This window comes from Hypanus sabinus, unplaced genomic scaffold (genome assembly GCF_030144855.1).
Source record: "Hypanus sabinus isolate sHypSab1 unplaced genomic scaffold, sHypSab1.hap1 scaffold_431, whole genome shotgun sequence".
In the NCBI taxonomy this organism is placed as follows: domain Eukaryota; kingdom Metazoa; phylum Chordata; class Chondrichthyes; order Myliobatiformes; family Dasyatidae; genus Hypanus; species Hypanus sabinus.
The window spans coordinates 109068-132436 of NW_026781308.1; the positions used below are offsets into that span (position 1 = coordinate 109068).

The 23369-nt window shown below is 48.9% G+C and overlaps 1 protein-coding gene across 3 annotated transcripts in view; it reads left to right on the top strand.

Moving 5' to 3' along the window:
* dpf1 (double PHD fingers 1) overlaps positions 1-23369 on the top strand; it is a 225862-nt gene that overhangs the window by 107475 nt on the left and 95018 nt on the right. For 2 of the 3 annotated variants that reach the window (XM_059961325.1, XM_059961324.1), the window contains one exon: positions 13147-13275. The exons of the other annotated variant lie outside the window; for it this stretch is intronic. In XM_059961325.1, the coding sequence (XP_059817308.1) occupies positions 13147-13275 (129 nt within the window). The remainder of the gene's footprint in view (positions 1-13146; positions 13276-23369) is intronic. 3 annotated transcript variants of the gene reach the window in all.

The window sequence follows — 23369 nt, forward strand, 5'->3', positions numbered from 1 at the left end:
ATAGGCTGGTCCTGGATTAACTTCCACTTGGCATAATTTACTTATTATTATTTAATTATCTATGGTTTTATATTGCTGTATTTCGAAACTATTCTTGGTTGGTGCGACTGTAACGAAACCCAATTTCCCTCGGGATCAATAAAGTCTGTCTGTCTGTCTGAATCTGGTGGGTCCTGAAGCCCCTGCACCTTCTTCCTGTTGGCAATAAAGAGAAGAGAACATGTCCTGGGTGATTGGGGGGGGCGGTTGGAAAAGCTGCTTTTCTGTGACAAAGTTTCACGTAAATGCGCTCAGTGGTGTGGAGAGAAGAGAACATGTCCTGGGTGATGTTGGGGGGGGGGGGGAATGCTGCTTTTCTGTGACAAAATTTCACGTAAATGCGAGGAGGGCTTTACCCGTGATTAGGCCCTATCCACTATTTTACCAAGTCCTTGAAAGTGAGTCCATAGGTTGTGTGAAGAGTTTAGTGATGGGGCAAGTAAAGTTATATCCCTCTGAAACAGGGGTTCTCAACCTTTGTTATAGCATGGACCCCTACCGTCCTACCATTAACCAAGGGGTCCGTGGACCCCAGTGTGGAAACCCCTGCTCTAAACCTTTCAAACGGTTCAATTTAATATTGGACAATCGTTACAGTGTACAACCTGAAATTCTTACTCTTCACCAGACATCCAGGAAACAAGAAACCCCGTAGAACATTAGAAACATCAGAACCATAAAGCTACCCCCCCTCCACGCAAAAGCAGCAGCTGGATCATTGACCCTGCCCCTCCCCACTTGCACCAGCAGAAGCACAGACTCCCCCCCCCACAACATGCGAACAATAGGAAAGCCCCTAAAAGGTCTTGATCTCGAGTCCTACAAGAACTACAGTCCCTAACACAGCGCTTTGGTATCTCAGGCAGGCTCTCTCTGAATGACCTGTTCCTGTTCTGTACCATGTTTATCTGTGTAATGGATTAAACTCCTGTCTCTCAGCTTCAGTGATCTGTGTTCGATTCTGACCTGTGTGGGGTTCGCACGTTCTCCCCCATTAACCCTCCAGAGTGTGTGAGCAAGGGTTAGAATTTGGGGTCCTTAGAGGGAATTGGTCTGTGGGCTAGCATGAATTTGCGGGGCCAGAATAACCTCATTTTGTGTCCTAAGGGAAGGTCAAATATCGAAGGCAGAGAATAATAATCAGTACTGTTGTCTTCGGGCCTGGTGAAGCGATGTGTGGAAGCAGACCTAATCTCGGACCCTGACTCGTTCTGCCGTTTGAAGATTAGGCCTCAACATTAAGCGAAATGTATTGGGCCAGTGCTGGATGTGAAAATCAATAATTCTAGAGTCTGCATTATATTCCTCGCCCTCATCTATTTAAAAAGAGGCTGAAAAAAAGAAATTGGATTGCTTTGTTGCCCTGGTTATTTGGTTGGCATGGCGACTGCTCATCTCGATTCCAGGAGAAAAATATCAGAGAAGGCCCTAGGCTTAATATTTGTTAGTCTGTGATAGTTTCAATTAAGGGGAGGCCTGTTTAATGGCTTCCTGTCAAAGCACCTCATTGGGGGGAGAGACGGAGGATGAATATAAACCAGGCGAGCAACATTATTAAGAAAAACGTTCGCATACATCCGAAATAAGTACTATTCCTTCAGCATATAGGTGGGAGGGGGGTCGTGCCAAAAGGTGTGTGGGTGATGGTGGATCTTTTTTAATTCCTGGGGTTTTGTTTCAGAGGTGAGGTGGCACCTAATGTGTGATATTTTTTTTTAAATCATTTTTTTTCCCTGAGACGGAGCGAATGTGGAGATTTGGTAGAGAATGTAAATGACGCGGTACAGAAAAAAAATCTCAGAGAGACAGTTTATAAATTCGGCGGCAGGCTCTGTACAGGGAAACTGTCCTTCTGTAACGAAACTCAACCCCTTCCCCCACATTCCAGAGCTCTGCCTTCCGACAGGCAGTGATCGAAGGCCTCGGTTCTCCTCACCGAACACTTCCAGATGCCTCTCATTTAAAAAAAAGAATCAGAGCTCCTTTATTCATTACTTTTCTCCATTGATCAACCCTAAATTTATTCGTTTTCCCTGAGGCCCGATGCCGAAGGACGTGTCTTTTATACGTCCCATCTGGTGGGGCTCGGAGAGATGGTTCCTGAGGAAGTGAGGGCGTCAGAAGTTGTGGGAGAAGAAGGCAGGAGAGTGACGTTGAGAGGGAAAAAAAATCAGCCTTAATGGAATGCTGGGGCAAGCTCAATGGGACGATCACCCTATCTCTTACCATCTTACGGTCTCTGGCATGAAAAGAATCAGAATTAAAATCAGGTTTAATATCACTGGCATATGCCATGAAACTTGTTAAATTTGTACAATTAATTATCTCCATCATGGACACTAACCTCCATAGTATCCAGGACATCTTCAAGGAGTGATGCCTCAGAAAGGTGGCATCCATTACTAAGGACCCCCGTCACCAGGACCTGCCTCTTCTCATTGTTACCATCAGGGAGGGGGTACAGGAGCCTGAAGACACACACTCAATGTTTCAGGAACAGTTTCTTCACCTCTGCTATCTGATTCCTAAATGGACATAAATCCCATGAAAATTACCTCGCTACTTTTTTATTTCCTATTTTATTGCATTACTTATTTTACTATTTAACAGGCTATTCTGCCCTTCAATTACATTCTGACCGCCATTCACCGATTGACACAAATTCTATGATAATCCCATTTTTCAATCTCACTGCATTCCCAACAACATACACCCACTCCAACTCCACCCTTACCCATGCAGTTGGGCTAACTTACAGTGGCCAATTAACACAGCAACCAGCAGGTCATTGGGACCTGGAAAGATACTTAACAAATATTGAAAGAAAGATCTTCTTAGAGTGGATGTGGAGAGAATGTTTCCTACAGTGAAGGAGTCTAGGACCAGGGGACACAGATAGAGTGGATGTGGAGAGGATGTTTCCTACATTGGGGGAGTCTAGGACCAGAGGGCACAGATAGAGTGGATGTGGAGAGGATGTTTCCTATAGTGAGGGAGTCTAGGACCAGAGGGCACAGATAGAGTGGATGTTGAGAGGATGTTTCCTATAGTTGGGGGAGTCTAGGACCAGAGGACACAGATAGAGTGGATGTGGAGAGGATGTTTCCTATGGTGGGGGAGTCTTGGACCAGAGGACACAGATAAAGTGGATGTGGAGAGGATGTTTCCTATAGTGGGGAGTCTAGGACCAGAGGACACAGATAGAGTGGATGTGGAGAGGATGTTTCCTATAGTGGGGGAGTCTAGGACCAGAGGACACAGATAGAGTGGATGTGGAGAGGATGTTTCCTATAGTGGGGAGTCTAGGACCAGAGGACACCGATAGAGTGGATGTGGAGAGGATGTTTCCTATAGTGGGGGAGTCTAGGACCAGAGGGCACAGATAGAGTGGATGTGGAGAGGATGTTTCCTATGGTGGGGGAGTCTTGGACCACAGTTAGAGTGGATGTGGAGAGGATGTTTCCTATAGTGGGGAGTCTAGGACCAGAGGACACAGATAGGGTGGATGTGGAGAGGATGTTTCCTATAGTGGGGGAGTCTAAGACCAGAGGACACAGATAGAGTGGATGTGGAGAGGATGTTTCCTATAGTGGGGAGTCTAGGACCAGAGGACACAGATAGAGTGGATGTGGAGAGGATGTTTCCTATAGTGGGGAGTCTAGGACCAGAGGACACAGATAGAGTGCTCTGTGTCTTATGACCTTATGGAAACCAGAGGACATAAGGGAAAAGTCAGATGTGTGACAGGGAGATCGTAGAAATACCGTGCAGACGGTGCTGGAGGGCAGGATTGAACCTGGGTCCTCTGTGTAGTTGGGTTGGGGCCCTGGCTCCTCTGGCACCGGGACCCATTCAAGCCTACATAAACCTACTCCTGTGCCTTCCCTTCACGATCTCCAAAACCCCCTGTTTGTCGTACTCGGTAGCAAAGCAGTCTGGCTTTCACACGCTTTGATGCTTTTGCCCCCTCTCGACTGTGCTCACAAGGTATAAATATAAGAGCAGAAATAGGCCCATTCGATCATGGTAAATTCATTATCCCTCTCAGCCCCATTCAAAGTTCAAAATATATTCATTATCAAAGTGCGTCTCTGTCACCATATACAATCCTGAGATTTATTTTCTTGTGGGCATACTCAATAAATCTGTAGAATAATAAGCATAACACAACCAGTGAAGGACTACCCAACTAGGGCGTTCAACCGGTGTGAAGAAGACAAAAAAACTGTGCAATGGCAAAGTAATGATAATAAATGAATAAGCAATAAATATTGAGAACATGAGATGAAGAGTCCTTGAAAGTGAGTCCATAGGTTGTGGCACATTTCAGTGATGGGACAGTGAGGAGAGAGCACGACCTGGGTGGTGCGGGTCCCCGATGATGAACACTGCTTTCCTGTGACAGCATCTTGTGTAGATGTGCTGAATGGTAAGGTGGGCTTTACCCGTATTCACTACTTTTGGTAGACAGAAGTCCTTCTCCTGGCTCATCACCTTAAACTTTGACACCCTTACTAACCAAGAACCAGGGTCTCGGCCCAAAACGTCGACAGCGCTTCTCCCTATAGATGCTGCCTGGCCTGCTGTGTTCCACCAGCATTTTATGTGTGTTGTTGTCTCCATTTTCAGTTATTTTTTGTTGGTGTTGGTGGATATGGGAAGGTTGGAGTGGGCTGCTCTGGACCATGCTGTTCTGGGAAGTTGCAGCAACACCCCCTGAGTCATCGGATTCAGGCCCAGCAGGAATGAAGCGACAATGTCTTTGCAAGGCAGCAAGCTGCAGTGGAGTGCCTTACAGTGGAGCCTCGTGGACTGGCAATATCTCCACAATGATCTCTCTCCATCCAGTAGGCACTGACAGACGTAGAAATGATATGACCAATTAAACTCAGTATTGGTTTATTATCACTGACGTGTCATGAAATCTCTTGTTTTCTGACAGCAGTACAAAGCAAGACAGGAAAATTACTGTAATTTACAATAAGAAACATATTTTTTATAATTGAGCAAAATAGTGCGGTGGTGTTCACAGGTTCGTGGACTATTCAGAAAATCTGCCAGAGGGGAAGGAGCTGTTGAGTGTACCTCCTCCCTGATAGTAATATTGAGAATACAGATTACTTACTTTCTGTTATGCCACTGGCATTTAGGTCAGCAGTGAAGGTCTTCCATCTCTGTCACACTCAGATGTGGAAGGATTCTTTATGGCTGTTTCTGCAACAGTTTTGTTTGACCAGTCAGGGTTGTCAGCCCTGAGCTGAACCCCCGAACCTGGAGGACCGATGACCACTCTTACCCTGGCCTCTACCCTTTGACCTGTTTGGCATGGGTGACCCTACCGAGAGCCAGAGCATAAAGCCCTGACTCCAGCCAATATGGCTCCCCAGGTCACTGAGGCACGCAAGCCTCCAAACCCTACATCAAGGCTGTGGTCCTCTTGGGGGATGCCCTGGATTGTGGGGTCCTTAATGATGATGCCATCTTCTAGAGCAAGGGTCCACGGACCCCTTGGCCCATGGCACAAAAATGGTTGGTAGCCCCTGTCCTAGAGGACCTGGCAGAGTCTGCAGCTTTTTCAGGTATGGAGCCTCTGCACCTCACTGTGATACAAGCAGTCAGAAGGCTCTCCACTGTCAGAATGCTGTAGGAATCTGTCGGAGCGGGGCTTGCTCTGCTGTTGATGTCTCTTATGTTCTGTGTTGTCCAGCTGAGCATTGTGGGGAATGATATGCCGTCACCGTGGTATATGGTGGGTGTGTGGTAGTCATGGACACAAACGGCACCTTTCAGCGTATGTTTCAACATACCTCCCTCAAGAGGACCAGAACCTTGTCGTAGGGTTTGGAGGCCTGTGTGCCTCAGTGACCCAGAAAGCCGTGCTGGCTGGAGTCAGGGCTTTGTGCTTTGGCTGCTGGTAGGGTCACCCGTGCCAAACTGACCTGTAGAGGCCACACTTAAGAGCGGTTCATCAGTCCTCCAAGTTCGGGGGTACAGCTCAGGGCTAACCATAAAACAATTACAGCACGGAAACAGGCCATCTTAGCCCTTCTAGTCTGTGCCGAACGCTCATTCTCACCTCGTCCCACTGACCTGCACTCAGCCCATAACCCTCCATTCCTTTCCTGTCCATATACCCATCCAATTTTTTTTTAAATGATAATATCGAGCCTGCCTCTACCACTTCTACTGGAAGCTCATTCCACACAGCTACCACTCTCTGAGTAAAGTTCCCCCCTGTGTTACCCCTAAACTTTTGCCCCTTAAATCTCAACTCATGTCCTCTTGTTTGAATCTCCCCTACTCTCAATGGAAAAAGCCTATCCACGTCAAATCTATCTATCCCCCTCATAATTTTAAATACCTCTATCAAGTCCCCCCTCAACCTTCTACGCTCCAAAGAATAAAGATCTAACTTGTTCAACCTTTCTCTGTAACTTAGGTGCTGAAACCCAGGTAACATTCTAGTAAATCTCCTCTGTACTCTCTCTATTTTGTTGATATCTTTCCTATAATTCGGTGACCAGAACTGTACACAATGCTCCAAATTTGGCCTTACCAATGCCTTGTGCAATTTTAATGTTACATCCCAAACTCCTATATTCAATGCTCTGATTTATAAAGGCCAGCATACCAAAAGCTTACAAACAAGCTGGATGAACTCAGCAGGTCGGGCAGCATCTGCTGAAAGGAGCAGTCAATGTTTCGGGTCAAGACCCTTTGTCAGGACTAAAGAAGGGGGGTGGAGGGACCCTATACCAAAAGCTTTCTTCACCACCCTATCCACATGAGATTCTACCTTCAGGGAATTATGCACCATTATTCCTAGATCACTCTGTTCTACTACATTCCTCAGTACCCTACCATTTACCATGTATGTCCTATTTTGGTTAGTCCTACCAAAATGTAGCACCTCACACTTATCAGCATTAAACTCCATTTGCCATCTTTCAGCCCACTCTTCTAACTGGCCTAAATCTCCCTGCAAGTTTTGAAAACCTACTTCATTATCCACAACGCCACCTACCTTAGTATCATCTGCATACTTACTAATCCAATCTCCACCCCATCATCCAGCTCATTAATGTATATGACAAACAACATTGGACCCAGTACAGATCCCTGAGGCACACCACTAGTCACTGGCCTCCAACCTGACAAACAGTTATCCACCACTACTCTTTGGCATCTCTCTTCCAGCCACAGTTGAATCCATTTTACTACTTCAATATTAATACCTAACGATTGAACCTTCCTAATTAACCTTCCATGTGGAACCTTTTCAAAGGCCTTAATGAAGTCCATATAGACAACATCCACTGCTTTACCCTCCTCAACTTTCCGAGTATCCTCTTCAAAAAATTCAATAAGATTTGTCAAACATGACCTTCCACGCACAAATCCATGTTGACTGTTCCTAATCAGACCCTGTCTATCCAGATAATTATATATACCATCTCTAAGAATACTTTCCATTAATTTACCCACCACTGACATCAAACTGACAGGCCTATAATTGCTAGGTTTACTCTTAGAACCCTTTTTAAACAATGGAACAACGTGAGCAATACGCCAATCCTCCAGCACCATCCCCGTTTCTAACGACATTTGAAATATTTCTGTCAGAGCCCCTGCTATTCCCTCAAGGTCCTGACTGGTCAAACAAAGCTGTTACAGAAACAGCAATGAAGAATCTTCTACATCGGAGTGCGACGGTTTCCAGTGGGACTTGTGTGACGAACAGTAGTGAAAACGAAGAGGAATCTACTGGCACGATGAACGAAGACCTGAACACTGCCAGAGATGGAGGACCTTCATTGCTGCCCTAAACACCAGCTGCATAACAGGCAGCAAGTTTAACATACACGCGATAAATATGCTTGAATCTGGAATCTTGCTGGAGTCCCTGGTGACATCCCAAATCCCGTCAAACTATATATATATGGTCAAAATAAAATATGGTCGCAGATGGGCCTTCGTTGCTATACTATCAATATGTTGGGTCCAAACGATCTCTGCCTCGCAGGTTGGCAGAGAGATAAATATTGTTGAGGGGGAGAGTTAGCTCTGAAATTGTGTTGTAGAATCTACTGTGTGGATGGGGAGGGATGGCCTTGACCTGCCTGTAGTATGTTCAAAGTTCTAAGTAATATGATTATCAAAGTATGAATACTGTATATGCTCTCCTCAGATTCATGCTCTTGCAGACATTTACTGGGCGAACTTCGGAAATGGGATAGAATTTACAAAAAGATCATAGATAAACTGACAAATAATCGCTGTGCAAAAGAAGACAAACTGCAAATACAAAATTAATACTGAGAACACGAGGTGTAAAGAGTCCTTGGAAATGAGTTTGTAGGTCATAAAATCAATTCGGAGCTGAGGTGAGTGAAGTTATCCACCCCGGTTCAGGAGCCTGATGGTTGTGCGGTAATAACTGTTCCTGAACCTGGTGGTGTGGGACCTGAGGCTCATTGTGGTCAGTGAAGTTATCTACACTGGTTCAGGAGTCTGATGGTTGTGGGGTAATAACTGTTCCTGAACCTGGTGGTGTGGGACCTGAGGCTTATTGTGGTGAGTGAAGTTATCTACACTGGTTCAGGAGTCTGATGGTTGAGGGGTAATAACTGTTCCTGAACCTGGTGGTGTGGGATCTGAGGCTCATTGTGGTGAGTGAAGTTCTCCACACTGGTTCAGGAGCCTGATGGTTGTGGGGTAATAACTGTTCCTGAACCTGGTGTTGTGGGACCTGAGGCTCATTGTGGTGAGTGAAGTTATCTACACTGGTTCAGGAGTCTGATGGTTGAGGGGTAATAACTGTTCCTGAACCTGGTGGTGTGGGACCTGAGGCTCATTGTGGTGAGTGAAGTTATCCACACTGGTTCAGGAGCCTGATGGTTGTGGGGTAATAACTGTTCCTGAACCTGGTGGTGTGGGACCTGAGGCTCATTGTGGTGAGTGAAGTTATCCACACTGGTTCAGGAGCCTGATGGTTGTGGGGTAATAACTGTTCCTGAACCTGGTGGTGTGGGACATGAGGCTCATTGTGGTGAGTGAAGTTATCCACACTGGTTCAGGAGCCTGATGGTTGTGGGGTAATAACTGTTCCTGAAACTGGTGGTGTGGGTTGTACCTCCTGCCAGTGGTTGTACAGGCAAAAAGAGAACACGGCCTGGATGGTGGAGTTCTCTGATAGTGGGTGCTTCTGTCTTGTGGCAGCTCTCTATGTAAAGGTACACAGTGGTGAAGAGGACTTTGCCTGTGATGGACTGAACTGTATCCTCCATTTGCAGGGGGTAGAGCTCTGCTGGAGTACGATAGTCTCTGGTGAGAACCTGATGATCATTGTGCACTCTCGATATAAGGCACTGTGAAATGTAGCCAATGGCAACAGTGGATGGGTCCTTCAGTCTGGACATCAGCAGCAACCGTTTGGCAAGGAATGGCGTTTAATTTTCAGGGCTCTGGGCATTCCCCTGACTCAATGCTGCTGCCCCCCCCCCCCCAACCCCACCACCAAACTCCATCTGTTCCACCAGTGGTACATATGGAGATTGGAAACTGATACGGAAACCTTAACCATTATGTCCACCTCACTCGTCTGACCCATCACCCTTAACCAAACCCCCTCTCCTCCCCTGCCCCCACCCCACCCAGTTGTCGACAGGCCTTCGGAATGTCCTGCCCTCTTTGTGACAAGTTAGACGAGGAGACCCTGCTACATTTCCAGAGATCTTGGCTGAATGTGGCTTCCCCAGTGGGAGCCAGTGTGTGCAAGGCTCCAAGCCTACTCCACCATTCCATTATTATTCCTCTCAACCCCATTCTCCACCTTCTCCCCATAACATCACATCAAGAACTTACCAATCTTCACGTTAAATAAACCCAGTGACTTGGCCTCCACAGCTATTGTGGCAATAAGTTCCACCACCCTCTTATTAAAGAAATTCCTCATTTCTATTCTAATGGACATCCTTCTAATCTGAGGCTGTGTCCTCTGGTCCTAGACTCCCTCACTGGAGAAAACATCCTCTCCACATCCAATCTATCGGTGTCCTCTGGTCCTAGACTCCCCCACTATAGGAAACATCCTCTCCACATCCACTCTGTCTGTGTCCTCTGGTCCTAGACTCCCCCACTATAGGAAACATCCTCTCCACATCCACTCTGTCTGTGTCCTCTGGTCCTAGTCTCCCCCACTATAGGAAACATCCTCTCCACATCCACTCTATCTGTGTCCTCTGGTCCTAGACTCCCCCACTATAGGAAACATCCTCTCCACATCCACTCTATCTGTGTCCTCTGGTCCTAGACTCCCCCACTATAGGAAACATCCTCTCCACATCCACTCTATCTGTGTCCTCTGGTCCTAGACTCCCCCACTATAGGAAACATCCTCTCCACATCCACTCTATCTGTGTCCTCTGGTCCTAGACTCCCTCACTGGAGAAAACATCCTCTCCACATCCACTCTATCTGTGTCCTCTGGTCCTAGACTCCCTCACTGGAGAAAACATCCTCTCCACATCCACTCTATCTGTGTCCTCTGGTCCTAGACTCCCTCACTGGAGAAAACATCCTCTCCACATCCACTCTATCTGTGTCCTCTGGTCCTAGACGCCCCCACCACAGGAAACATCCTCTCCACATCCACTCTATCTGTGTCCTCTGGTCCTAGACTCCCCACTATAGGAAACATCCTCTCCACATCCACTCTATCTGTGTCCTCTGGTCCTAGACTCCCTCACTGGAGAAAACATCCTCTCCACATCCACTCTATCTGTGGTCCTAGACTCCCTCACTGGAGAAAACATCCTCTCCACATCCACTCTATCTGTGTCCTCTGGTCCTAGACTCCCCCACTATAGGAAACATCCTCTCCACATCCACTCTATCTGTGTCCTCTGGTCCTAGACTCCCCCACCACAGGAAACATCCTCTCCACATCCACTCTATCTGTGTCCTCTGGTCCTAGACTCCCCCACTATAGGAAACATCCTCTCCACATCCACTCTATCTGTGTCCTCTGGTCCTAGACTCCCCCACCACAGGAAACATCCTCTCCACATCCACTCTATCTGTGTCCTCTGGTCCTAGACTCCCCCACTATAGGAAACATCCTCTCCACATCCACTCTATCTGTGTCCTCTGGTCCTAGACTCCCTCACTGGAGAAAACATCCTCTCCACATCCACTCTATCTGTGTCCTCTGGTCCTAGACTCCCTCACTGGAGAAAACATCCTCTCCACATCCACTCTATCTGTGTCCTCTGGTCCTAGACTCCCTCACTGGAGAAAACATCCTCTCCACATCCACTCTATCTGTGTCCTCTGGTCCTAGACGCCCCCACCACAGGAAACATCCTCTCCACATCCACTCTATCTGTGTCCTCTGGTCCTAGACTCCCCACTATAGGAAACATCCTCTCCACATCCACTCTATCTGTGTCCTCTGGTCCTAGACTCCCTCACTGGAGAAAACATCCTCTCCACATCCACTCTATCTGTGTCCTCTGGTCCTAGACTCCCTCACTGGAGAAAACATCCTCTCCACATCCACTCTATCTGTGGTCCTAGACTCCCTCACTGGAGAAAACATCCTCTCCACATCCACTCTATCTGTGTCCTCTGGTCCTAGACTCCCTCACTGGAGAAAACATCCTCTCCACATCCACTCTATCTGTGTCCTCTGGTCCTAGACGCCCCCACCACAGGAAACATCCTCTCCACATCCACTCTATCTGTGTCCTCTGGTCCTAGACTCCCCACTATAGGAAACATCCTCTCCACATCCACTCTATCTGTGTCCTCTGGTCCTAGACTCCCTCACTGGAGAAAACATCCTCTCCACATCCACTCTATCTGTGTCCTCTGGTCCTAGACTCCCTCACTGGAGAAAACATCCTCTCCACATCCACTCTATCTGTGGTCCTAGACTCCCTCACTGGAAAAAACATCCTCTCCACATCCACTCTATCTGTGTCCTCTGGTCCTAGACTCCCCCACTATAGGAAACATCCTCTCCACATCCACTCTATCTGTGTCCTCTGGTCCTAGACTCCCCCACTATAAGAAACATCCTCTCCACATCCACTCTATCTGTGTCCTCTGGTCCTAGACTCCCCCACCACAGGAAACATCCTCTCCACATCCACTCTATCTGTGTCCTCTGGTCCTAGACTCCCCCACTATAGGAAACATCCTCTCCACATCCACTCTATCTGTGTCCTCTGGTCCTAGACTCCCCCACTATAGGAAACATCCTCTCCACATCCACTCTATCTGTGTCCTCTGGTCCTAGACTCCCCCACTATAGGAAACATCCTCTCCACATCCACTCTATCTGTGTCCTCTGGTCCTAGACTCCCCCACTATAAGAAACATCCTCTCCACATCCACTCTATCTGTGTCCTCTGGTCCTAGACTCCCCCACTATAGGAAACATCCTCTCCACATCCACTCTATCTGTGTCCTCTGGTCCTAGACTCCCCCACTATAGGAAACATCCTCTCCACATCCACTCTATCTGTGTCCTCTGGTCCTAGACTCCCCCATTATAGGAAACATCCTCTCCACATCCACTCTATCTGTGTCCTCTGGTCCTAGACTCCCCCACTATAGGAAACATCCTCTCCAGATCCACTCTATCTGTGTCCTCTGGTCCTAGACTCCCCCACTATAGGAAACATCCTCTCCACATCCACTCTATCTAGGCCTTTCAATATTCAATAGGTTTCAATGAGATCCCCTGAAATTCTTCTCAACTCCAGCAAGTACAGACCCAGAGCCATCAAATGCTCTTCATATGTTAACCCTTCCATTCTCGGGATGATTCTGATGAACATCCCCTGTTCCTTCTCCAATGCCAGCACATCCTTTCATAGATAAGGGACCAAAATGGCTCCCAGTGTGGTCTAAGCAATGCCTTAGAAAGCCTCGGCATTACATCCTTACATTTTTATTCCAGTCCTCTTGAAATGAATGCCAGCCTGTTGAGGACGTGGCTATCTCCTACCCTCCTGGGTCAGAGGCACAAGGCCTGGGGCCAATAAAGCAGGTGTGTCACCTCTCTCTGCCTCATATTGATTCTTGCATAATGTCCCCCAGCCAGGAAAGCTCCCGATGGAAGCATCATTCCGAACACCTATTGCGATTTCTGTCTGGGTGGGACTTCTGGGAACAAGAAGACAGGGTTTCCTGAAGATCTCATTTCCTGTGCGGATTGCGGGCGTTCCGGTGAGTTCCAGTTGATTTACCTTCGCTCGGGCCCCCCTGCCAGCACCACCTGTTGCCTCCCCCCCCCCACCACCACCCCAACCATCTCCTCCGCCGGTCCCGTTCCATCGTCTCCCTCCCCCCTCCTTCAATGCCCACCTCCTGTGCCACCACCCAGAGGTAGGGAGTCTCGGAAGCCAAAGGCGCTGGATAAGAAGTAAGGAACAAGCGGGGAGAGCTGTTGTCTGCCAGGCCTGGCACTGACGTGGATGGGTAATTCAAGCACGGGCTGCAGAGAAAGGCCAGCATTCAGTATCTCACAGTGAATTTATTACCAGAGGACGTAATGCCACCCTATTACTGCCTTGAGATTCATTTTCTTGCAGGCATTTATACAATTGAATTTATAAAAAGCTGTACATAAATTGACAAGCAACCAAGGTGCAATGGTAGTGTCGAGGTTAGCACGACACTTTACAGTACCGGCGAGCCGGTTCAATTCCCGCCGCTGTCTGTAAGGAGTTTGTACATTCTCCCCGTGACCGCGTGGGTTTCCTCCGGGTGTCTGTACGGAGTTTGTACGTTCTCCCCGTGACCGCGTGGGTTTCCTCCGGGTGTCTGTACGGAGTTTGTACATTCTCCCCGTGACCGCGTGGGTTTCCTCCGGGTGTCTGTACGGAGTTTGTACGTTCTCCCCGTGACCGCGTGGGTTTCCTCCGGGTGTCTGTACAGAGTTTGTACGTTCTCCCCGTGACCGCGTGGGTTTCCTCCGGGTGTCTGTGTGGAGTTTGTACGTTCTCCCCGTGACCGCGTGGGTTTCCTCCAGGTGTCTGTATGGAGTTTGTACGTTCTCCCCGTGACCGCGTGGGTTTCCTCCGGGTGTCTGTACGGAGTTTGTACGTTCTCCCCGTGACCGCGTGGGTTTCCTCCGGGTGTCTGTATGGAGTTTGTACGTTCTCCCTGTGACCGCGTGGGTTTCCTCCGGGTGTCTGTGTGGAGTTTGTACGTTCTCTCCGTGACCGCGTGGGTTTCCTCCGGGTGTCTGTATGGAGTTTGTACGTTCTCCCCGTGACCGCGTGGGTTTCCTCCGGGTGTCTGTACGGAGTTTGTACGTTCTCCCCGTGACCGCGTGGGTTTCCTCCGGGTGTCTGTATGGAGTTTGTACGTTCTCCCTGTGACCGCGTGGGTTTCCTCCGGGTGTCTGTACGGAGTTTGTACGTTCTCCCCGTGACCGCGTGGGTTTCCTCCGGGTGTCTGTGTGGAGTTTGTACGTTCTCCCCGTGACCGCGTGGGTTTCCTCCGGGTGTCTGTGTGGAGTTTGTACGTTCTCCCCGTGACCGCGTGGGTTTCCTCCGGGTGTCTGTACGGAGTTTGTACGTTCTCCCCGTGACCGCGTGGGTTTCCTCCGGGTGTCTGTACGGAGTTTGTACGTTCTCCCCGTGACCGCGTGGGTTTCCTCCGGGTGTCTGTACGGAGTTTGTACGTTCTCCCCGTGACCGCGTGGGTTTCCTCCGGGTGTCTGTGTGGAGTTTGTACGTTCTCCCCGTGACCGCGTGGGTTTCCTCCGGGTGTCTGTACGGAGTTTGTACGTTCTCCCCGTGACCGCGTGGGTTTCCTCCGGGTGTCTGTACGGAGTTTGTACGTTCTCCCCGTGACCGCGTGGGTTTCCTCCGGGTGTCTGTACGGAGTTTGTACGTTCTCCCCGTGACCGCGTGGGTTTCCTCCGGGTGTCTGTACGGAGTTTGTACGTTCTCCCCGTGACCGCGTGGGTTTCCTCCGGGTGTCTGTAAGGAGTTTGTACGTTCTCCCCGTGACCGCGTGGGTTTCCTCCGGGTGTCTGTACGGAGTTTGTACGTTCTCCCCGTGACGGCGTGGGTTTCCTCCGGGTGTCTGTACGGAGTTTGTACGTTCTCCCCGTGACGGCGTGGGTTTCCTCCGGGTGTCTGTACGGAGTTTGTACGTTCTCCCCGTGACCGCGTGGGTTTCCTCCGGGTGTCTGTGTGGAGTTTGTACGTTCTCCCCGTGACAGCGTGGGTTTCCTCCGGGTGTCTGTATGGAGTTTGTACGTTCTCCCCGTGACCGCGTGGGTTTCCTCCGGGTGCTCCAGTTTCCTCCCACAGTCCAAAGGCACACTGGTTAGTAGGTGAATTGGTCTTTGTGAATTAGCCCTTAATTAGAGAAGGGCTAATTCGGGGGATTGCTGTGGGGGGTGGGGGCATGGGTTTAAAGGGCTGGGAAAGCTTATTCTCAGCAAATAAATAAAGCTGTCAAATAATCAAATATATAATACTGAGAACATGAGTTGTCAAGTCCTTGAAAGTGAGTCTGTAGGTTGTTGTGCTGAGTGAATTTATCCACACTGGTTCAGGAGCCTGATGGTTGTGGGGTAATAACTGTTCCTGAACCTGGTGGTGTGGGACCTGAGGCTCATTGTGGTGAGTGAAGTTATCCACACTGGTTCAGGAGCCTGATGGTTGTGGGGTAATAACTGTTCCCGAACCTGGTGGTGTTGGACCTGAGGCTCATTGTGGTGAGTGAAGTTATCCACACTGGTTCAGGAGCCTGATGGTTGTGGGGTAATAACTGTTCCTGAACCTGGTGGTGTGGGACCTGAGGCTCATTGTGGTGAGTGAAGTTATCCACACTGGTTCAGGAGCCTGATGGTTGTGGGGTAATAACTGTTCCTGAACCTGGTGGTGTGGGACCTGAGGCTCATTGTGGTGAGTGAAATTATCCACACTGGTTCAGGAGCCTGATGGTTGTGGGGTAATAACTGTTCCTGAACCTGGTGGTGTGGGACCTGAGGCTCTTTGTGGTGAGTGAAGTTATCCACACTGGTTCAGGAGCCTGATGATTGTGGGGTAATAACTGTTCCTGAACCTGGTGTTGTGGGACCTGAGGCTCATTGTGGTGAGTGAAGTTATCCACACTGGTTCAGGAGCCTGATGGTTGTGGGGTAATAACTGTTCCTGAACCTGGTGTTGTGGGACCTGAGGCTCATTGTGGTGAGTGAAGTTATCCACACTGGTTCAGGAGCCTGATGGTTGTGGGGTAATAACTGTTCCTGAACCTGGTGGTGTGGGACCTGAGGCTCATTGTGGTGAGTGAAGTTATCCACACTGGTTCAGGAGCCTGATGGTTGTGGGGTAATAACTGTTCCTGAACCTGGTCGTGTGGGACCTGAGGCTCTTTGTGGTGAGTGAAGATATCCACACTGGTTCAGGAGCCTGATGGTTATGGGGTAATAACTGTTCCTGAACCTGGTGGTGTGGGACCCGAGGCTGTTTGTGGTGAGTGATGTTATCCACACTGGTTCAGGAGCCTGATGGTTGTGGGGTGATAACTGTTCCTGAACCTGGTGCTGTGGGACCTGAGGCTCCTGTAGCTCCTGCACAAAGGTAGTAGCAAGAAGAGATCATGGTCTGGATGGCGGGGGTCTTTGATGATGGACGCTGCTTTCTTGTGACAGCGCTCAATGTAGATGTGCTGAGCAGTAGGGTGGGGGGGGGGGGCTTTTCCTGTGATGGACTGGGCCATACACATTACTGTCGTCTGTTTAGTTCTTGGTCATTGCTGTTTCCATACCATGCCATGATTCAACCTGTAGAATGTATATCTATAGAATATGTTGCAGTCCTGATGAAGGGTCCCAGCTCTTTATTCATCTCCATAGATGCTACTTGACCTGCATTGTGTGTGTGCATCACACTGGATTTCCAGCATCTGCAGAATCACTTGTGCTTCTAGAAGTTTGTCAAAGTTGTCACGGTGAGATTTGGGGATGTGCAGGAGATCTCCTGGTGCCACCTTACTGTAGCAGACTCCGATGGAGTCTGAGGCTGATTGAGGGCAGCCCCGAACTCCATTCCCTACCAAGTCTCAGTGTACCTCTCTCTGAAGCCTTCCTCCAACCTGACGCCCAGCAAGGATGTTTGCGGTGCAGGGAATACAGTGCAGAACTCTGCAAGGTTCTGGTGACAACAGTGTGGTGAAGGACACGCCATCTAGCTCTGGAGAAACATTAATCACAGGGTCCTGGAGAGAATCCCGCCCTCCACGACTCTCATTCATAACGGTGCCCAGTGGAACCATCCCAAAGATGAGGTGCCAAGCTGCAGTTTCTGTCAAGTTCGTGACCTTAAGGCATAAGAGCAGAATTAGGCCATTTGGCCCATCGAGTCTGCTCCGCCATTTCATCATGGCTGATCCATTGCCCTATCAGCCCCAATCTCCTGCCCTCTCCCCCTATCCCCTCATGTCCTGACTAATCAAGAATCTATCAACCTCTGCCTTAAATTCACCCAATGACTTGGCCTCCACAGCCACCTGTGGCAACAAATTCCACCCTCTGGCTAGAGAAATTACTCCTCATCTCCATTCTAAATGGACATACTTGCTTCTTTAATTTCATAAGGACGGTTTTGGAACAGAGGGGAGTTCGGGATCAGGTTGGAGTTTAGAGGCAAGGACGTGGGGGAGTTAGTGGACATGCCAGCATCCAAGCCTTTTTGGAAGGTCAGTAACGCGGACGTGGTCGGATGTCGGCAGACCAGTGACTGCCCCTTGGGATGTGAATCATGAGGTCAGAGTTCGAGGCCTAGTGCTTGGCGTCAGAGAGCCTGGAGTTCCTCGTCCAGGGCCATCAATCACTGTTATTGGTGGGTCCTAGGGTCGGTACCAAAGGCTGAGGTGCAAAGGTCAATCAGAGGTCAAGATGAAAGCCTGAAGAATGGCCAGAAGCCCGGTGACCAGAGACCTGAGTCTGTGAACCTCTGCGAGACTGTTGGGAAAGTCAAAGGACCGTGATTCCGCTGGAGGCCGAAGAAGATGGGCTGTCCTGGGGTTAGCTTGGCTGGCTGGGAGGAATGGGGATTGTTCTGTCGTTGTCCTGTGATGTGCTAAGCACTGTGGGCACGCGATGTGGTGCTGGAGTATGTGGCCGCACTATCCGGCTGCTCTCGGCTCAAAGTTCAAAGTAAGTTTCATCATCGAAGTTCATATATGTCACCAGGTACAACCCAGAGATTCATTTTCCTGCGGGCATACTCAGCAAATCTATAGAAGAGTAACCGTAACAGCATCAATGAAAGATCAACTAGAGTGCAGAGGACAACAAGCTGTGCAAATGCAAATATAAATAAATAGCAATAAATAATGAGAAAATGGGATAAAGAGCCCTTAAAATGATTTCATTGGTTGTTGGGACATCTCAGTGATTGGGCAAGTGGGTGTAGTTTTCCCCTTTTCTGATGGTTGAGGAGTAGTAACTGTTCTTGAACCTGATGGTGTGTGTCCTGAGGCTCTTGTACCTTCTACCTGATGGCAGCAGCGAGAAGAGATCGTGTCCTGGGTGGTGAGGATTTCTGGTGATGGATGCTGCTTTCCTACAACAGCTCAAAGGTGGGGAGGTCTTTACCCGTGATAGACTGGGCCGAACCTACTATCTTTTGTAAGATTTTCTGTTGAAAAGCATTGATGTTTCCATTCCAGGCTGTGATGCAGCCAGTCAATATACTTTCCACTACACATCTGTAGAAGTTTGTCATTGTTATTTTGAAGTCAGAGATCAGTACAGCACAGAAGCCGGCCCAGGTCCGTTCCGAGATTGCATTGGCTGTTAATGCAAACGATGCATTTCACAGTATTTTTCAACATAGACGGGGTAGAGAAACCTGAATCCGAATGAAAGAACAGGCAGTGATTATTGTCTGCTGTGAGTCTCTCTGTCGCTACAGCCCACATGATGTATTTCAGTGACAAATTAGCCTTTAACCCCTGAAGTGGGAATTGAACCCCAACCTTTTGTGTCGGACGATCCAACCATGACACAGCTAACCGTGGTCAGCCAGTGACCTTGTTGCTTCGTTACCCTTGCTGGGAGGGGTGTAGAGTCCCGAGGGGCTTATAGAGAATAGGAGGGGTGTAAGGACCAGAAGGGGTTATAGAGACCGGGATGAGTGTAGGGACCGGAGGGGGTTGTAGAGAATGGGAGGGGTGTAGGGGCTGGAGAGAGTATAAAGAGAATGGGAGGGGTTTAGAGGCCAGAGGGGTTATAGAAATGGGGAGGTTGTAAAGGCTGGAGGGAGTTACAGAGAATTTGTGGGGTACAGGTGAGTTGGGGGGCTGTGGTGGTTACAGAGACTGGAAAATAACAGAGCAGGATTTTAACCAAGTGTAACTCCACTCTGTCCACCTGGGGAACATCCATTTCTCTGTGTCTGAGGAGGGCTACGGGAGATTGACCAGGCTGGAAGCCAGCTTGGTTCAGCCGCCTTCCCCTTTAAGAGTACCGTTGCAAAAGGAATGTGATTTAAAGCAGATCTCTGCTGCACACTGAGGACGTTACATGCTGAAATATTTAGCGGGGTTGTATCTGAGGTCGTACAACTCGCAGTAGCACGTCCAACAACTGACTGGAGCCTGGGATTAGCATCTTGTGAAGGAAAGTGAGGTCTGCCTGTTTCTGATCTCTGGAGTTCATTTGGTGGAAGGAATGTTCCAAAAAAAATTGTCTAATGGGACGAGGCGGCAGCCCCTGTAAACCAGAGGAGGGTAGCAGTTTGGCACAACTCTTTCGGATCAGGACAGATTAAAATAATGCAGAGTTTTGCTTGAAACAATGTGATCGGGCCCCAGGGACGATTCTGCCTCACTGACTCCCCGTGGCTGATGGGCTCCAGGTTTCTGGGTTGTGACAGCCCTGTGTTGGGAGGGCTCAGAGCCCAGCTCACTGCTGCAGGCTCCTGGCAAACAGTCACGAGTTTCGGCTGGGAATCTAACCTGGTCCCTGTGAGGTGAGGGACCGGTGGGGGGGTGGGGCGTTTACATAGATGGGGAGGAATATAGGGCACAGAGGGCTGTCACAGATGAGGAAGAAGTAACAGTAATATAGCACCAAGGGAGTTCACAGAGAGAGAGTGTTGGAACGGCTGGAGGGGGTTATAGAGACAGACAGGGAGGGGTGTTGGTGACGGAGGGGTTATAGAGACGGGGAAGGGTGAAGGGGGAGGGGTTATAGAGACAGGGAGGGGGTTACAGAGATGGGGAGCGAGGGGTTACAGAGACAGGGAGGGGTGTAGGTGAGGGAGGGGGTTACAGGGACAGGGAGGAGTGCAGGAGAAGGAGGGGTTACATTGACACGGAGGGGTGAAGGGGAGGGAGGGGTTACAGTGACACGGAGGAATGTAGGAGAGGGAGGGGGTTACAGAGACAGGAAGGGGAGGGAGGGGTTACAGTGACAGGGAGGGGTGAAGGGGAGGGAGGGGTTACAGTGACAGGGAGGGGTGAAGGGGAGGGAGGGGTTACAGTGACACGGAGGGGTGAAGGGGAGGGAGGGGTGTTATTAGTTCAAAAGTTAAAAGTAAGGTTTATTATCAAGGTACATATATGTCACTATATACAACCCTGCGGGCACACTGAGCAAATCTGTGGAATAGTAACTCTAACAGGATCAATGAAAGATCAACCAGAGCGCAGAAGATAACAAACTGTGTAAATGCAAATATAAATAAATAGCAGCGAACAATGAGAACATGAGATAAAGAGTCCTTAAAGTGAGACCATTGGTTGTGGGACCATCTCAATGGGCAAGTGAGTGAAGTTATCCACACCGGTTCAGGAGCCTGATGGTTGTGGGGTAATAACTGTTCCTGAACCTGGTGGTGTGGGACCTGAGACTCATTGTGGTGAGTGAAGTTATCCACACTGGTTCAGGAGCCTGATGGTTGTGGGGTAATAACTGTTCCTGAACCTGGTGGTGTGGGACCTGAGGCTCATTGTGGTGAGTGAAGTTATCCACACCGGTTCAGGAGCCTGATGGTTGTGGGGTAATAACTGTTCCTGAACCTGGTGATGTGGGACCTGAGGCTCCTGTGTGGCAGAGCGAGTCCTGTGTGTTGGGGATCTCTGACGATGGATGCAGCTTTCCTCTGAGAGCGTTTCATGTACACCTGTTCAGTGGTGGGAGGGCTTTACCCATGGTGGACTGGGCCCTATCCACTACTTATTGTAGGATTTTCCATTCAAAGGCATTGGTGTCTCCGTTCCAGGCTGTGACACTTGCCTACTTACTTACTGCCTGTTACACCGCTGGTGTTTAGGCAGCAGTGAGGGTCCTCCATCTCTGGGGGTGTTCAGGGCTTCCTTCATCGTGTCAGTAGCCTCTTCTCGGTTTTCACTACTGTCAGTCATGCAAGTCCCGGGTGGAGACTCGGGAATACCGTCACACTCCGATGTAGGGGGATTCTTCATTGCTGTTTCCGTAACCATTTTGTTTGACCAGTCAGGGTTGTCAGCCCTGAGCTGAACCCCTGAACCTGGAGGACTGGTGGACCACTCTGAGTCTGGCCTCTACCCTTTGACCTGTTTGGCATGGATGACCCTACCGAGAGTCAAAGCAGAAAGTCCTGACTCCAGCCAACATAGTGTTCTGGGTCATTGAGGCACACAAACCTCCAAACCCTACGACAAGGTTGTGGACCTGATGGGGGTAGGCTGCGATGTAGCAATCAATATAATCGCCACTGCACAACTGCAGAAGTTTGTCAAAGTTTCGCAAAGGATTGCAGACAAACAAAAGGTCATGGGTTCATTGTCTATTCAGAAATCTGTTGGCACAAGGAAGAAGCTGTCCCTAAAATGTTGAGTGGGTGTCTTCAGGGTCCCAGACCCCCTCTCTGATGGTGCCTCGGTAGCATAACGAACAGTGTAATGCGATTACAGCTCGAGCCGTTCCAGGTCCTGCCCATGGAGTGCATGGGTCTTCTCTGGTGCCATGATAGGGCTAATCAGATTTGTCGGGGTTGCTGGGCTGGAATGGCTCGAAAGATCTACCCTGTTCTGTATTGGTAAATAAGTAAATTAATAACAAGAGGAGGCTATGTTCTGGGTGCTAGGAGTCCTTAATGATGGATGGGGTTGGGATGGAGATACGTCTCTACCAAAGGAGGTGTAAGGAGCTCCTTCCCTCCACTAGATTTGCAGATCACCCTTGGGCAAATATAGCACCTGCTTGGCCCCCGATCAGGGTCACATGAAGCCATGAGATGGTCATATGAGCAGCTGGTGCAGATCACAAGTCCTAGTTATACGACCACTGATGCCAGGCAGACAATCTCTGAAGAGTGTTGATAGCGAGTGTTGGGGGGGAGTGAACACCCGTCTTGTAAAGACACTGCCCAGAAGAAAGCAATGGCAAACCACTTCCGTAGAAAAATTTGCCAGGAACAATCGTGGTCAGAGATCATGATCGCCCACGTCATACAGCATGGCACATAATGTAGATGATAATGGCTTTGAAACATACAGTGACATGGGCTGTTTGTGCTTACCTTCAACATAACCCAAAGACGTACTGGGGGGGCAGCCCGCTGGTGTCACCACACACTCTAGTGTCAAGAACCTACCAAAGGTACAAATCCTATCCAAGCAATCGAATTTCAGTGAATGAATGAGTTAGTGTCAGGAATGGTGGGCGGATAACACTGGACAACAATGATTTTGCTTCCTGGAATGCTTCTGGGTGTGCCTTCTAGATTCTGAGCTGCTGAATGTGAAAATCACCATGGAAGTTCCTCATCATACACCATTTTTTATTATATTTGTGATTTCAAATCATAATTCAAGTCAGAATAACTGATACTGAGATTAAGGAAGGCATTTTGTGGCTCCACAAATCAAACAGGTTATCAATGACAAGCAATTTGAAGAATTTCTAATGGGACCGGAGAAAATCACATGGAAGGCACTCAGGGATGTTGTTGAAAATTTTCTTGGCAACTACAGAGCACCAAACTACGTGCAGCTGGTTGACAACATGCTTCAAGCAAACAAAACCATGAAGTGAAACATGTCACTGAAGATTTCTTTTGTTTATACTAGACCTCTTGAAGCTGAATACAAATATAATTTCAGATCACTCATATTACGTAGGAATTTGAGGAAAGAAGATATTAACTTTTATTGAATATAATGTGTTTGATTGCATAATGGTACTGATGCTTTGCAACAATTCAACTAAGCTAAAAATGTTTTGTTGATGATTTTCATTTGTACTCAGTGTCTGAGGCTTCTCGCTCAAGTGTCCAACAATAATCAGCCAGTATTGATGGATTCCA